At 33.7% G+C, this 1345-nt stretch overlaps 1 protein-coding gene across 1 annotated transcript in view; it reads left to right on the top strand.

The window, feature by feature from the left end:
* Positions 1 to 1345, top strand: part of CDC42BPA (CDC42 binding protein kinase alpha) — a 227016-nt gene that overhangs the window by 155073 nt on the left and 70598 nt on the right. Inside the window, exon 17 of the mRNA XM_023518564.1 lies at positions 1204 to 1309. Coding sequence (XP_023374332.1) covers positions 1204 to 1309 — 106 coding nt within the window. The remainder of the gene's footprint in view (positions 1 to 1203; positions 1310 to 1345) is intronic.

The raw sequence follows: 1345 nt of genomic DNA, 5'->3' as shown, positions 1-1345 counted from the left end.
AGGGTCTCTTTAAATAGCCGGGCATTGTGGCCTATAATCCCAGCTACTTGGGAGGCTGAGGCAGGAGAATTGCTTGAGCCCAAGAGTTTGAGGATGCTGTGAGCTGTGACACCAGATCTTTCTACCCAGGGTGACAAAGTGTGAATCTGTCTCAAAAAAAAAAGAAAGAATAAAAGGCCTCTTTAAGGATAGATAGGAACTTGACTCCTCAAGTTTAAATTTGAAAAGATGCTAAAGCATAGGTCAAGATTTAAACATGTTTGCTGCATGTGTCATGGAGACACACTGATATACCTAAAATACTCTTTCCTCATAGCTGCAGTAACCTGGAATTTAACTGTGAAAGCAACCATCCTGTACAAAGACAAATTGTCTTTCCAAAAATAATGTTAGAATACACTTTAGCATTCAAATTTCAGCTCCACTTTTTCCCTCTGTGCAACATGGCTCTCCATATGCTCAGTATCAATGGTTTTTATTCTTCCTGAGAATAGGATCTTCTGTAAATTTTCATATGCTGAGCTCCCTCACCCACCACCACTTACACTTCCCTCTTATTTTAGAGGAGGTGTAACAAATGTAAACTTTTCTTGAGAAATTCCAAAATATAAAATTTGTCTTATAGAATATAACTGAAACACTTTTCTATCTAAAGTCGTAATTTAGATAACCATAAGACAATAAGTAGAAACTGAGAAAAGACTAATCTTTTCTCTTATTTTTTTGACCATTTAGAAAAAAGATGCACTTTATTACAAAACAACCCTAATATTTGCAGAATATCCTACTTCAAACATTCTAAATTTGGCATATTTCAATTTTAAGAAGGGTATTTTTTTAAGATGAAATGGCAAAATCCAATTAATGAGAAATCATAGTATTCTTTAGAAAGCTTCAAACATGTATGCATATGTCTTAAATGTTATATTTAAAGAGTCTTAATTCTGTGATTCAAGGGTAAAGTTTTACTAACTTATCAGATATGAGTAATTCAAACTTTCTTAAACATTACCAACTCTAATTTATATATAACTAGACAGATCAGTAAACTTCTTCCCAGCTGATCCTTTGAAATGTTATTTAGAGTATCTTTATCTATCACTTATTTCTCTATGAAGCTTTAAAATAATACATGTCACACTGAAACTTCTTTGTTTGTTTTATTTTTCACTTTATCCCTGTCTTTATACGTATATGTTCTAGGGTCAGTGATGAAAAGGATGCACGGGGCTATCTTCAGGCCTTAGCTTCTAAAATGACCGAAGAATTGGAAGCCTTAAGAAATTCCAGCTTGGGTACACGAGCAACAGTAAGAATACCATTTTCCATGGAAGTGTATCATATT

Source organism: Otolemur garnettii, unplaced genomic scaffold (assembly GCF_000181295.1).
Source record: "Otolemur garnettii isolate 467f Iridium unplaced genomic scaffold, OtoGar3 scaffold00141, whole genome shotgun sequence".
Taxonomy (NCBI): domain Eukaryota; kingdom Metazoa; phylum Chordata; class Mammalia; order Primates; family Galagidae; genus Otolemur; species Otolemur garnettii.
The sequence above is the reverse complement of the archived record's forward strand: the minus strand, read 5'-3'. Positions and strand labels throughout refer to the sequence as shown.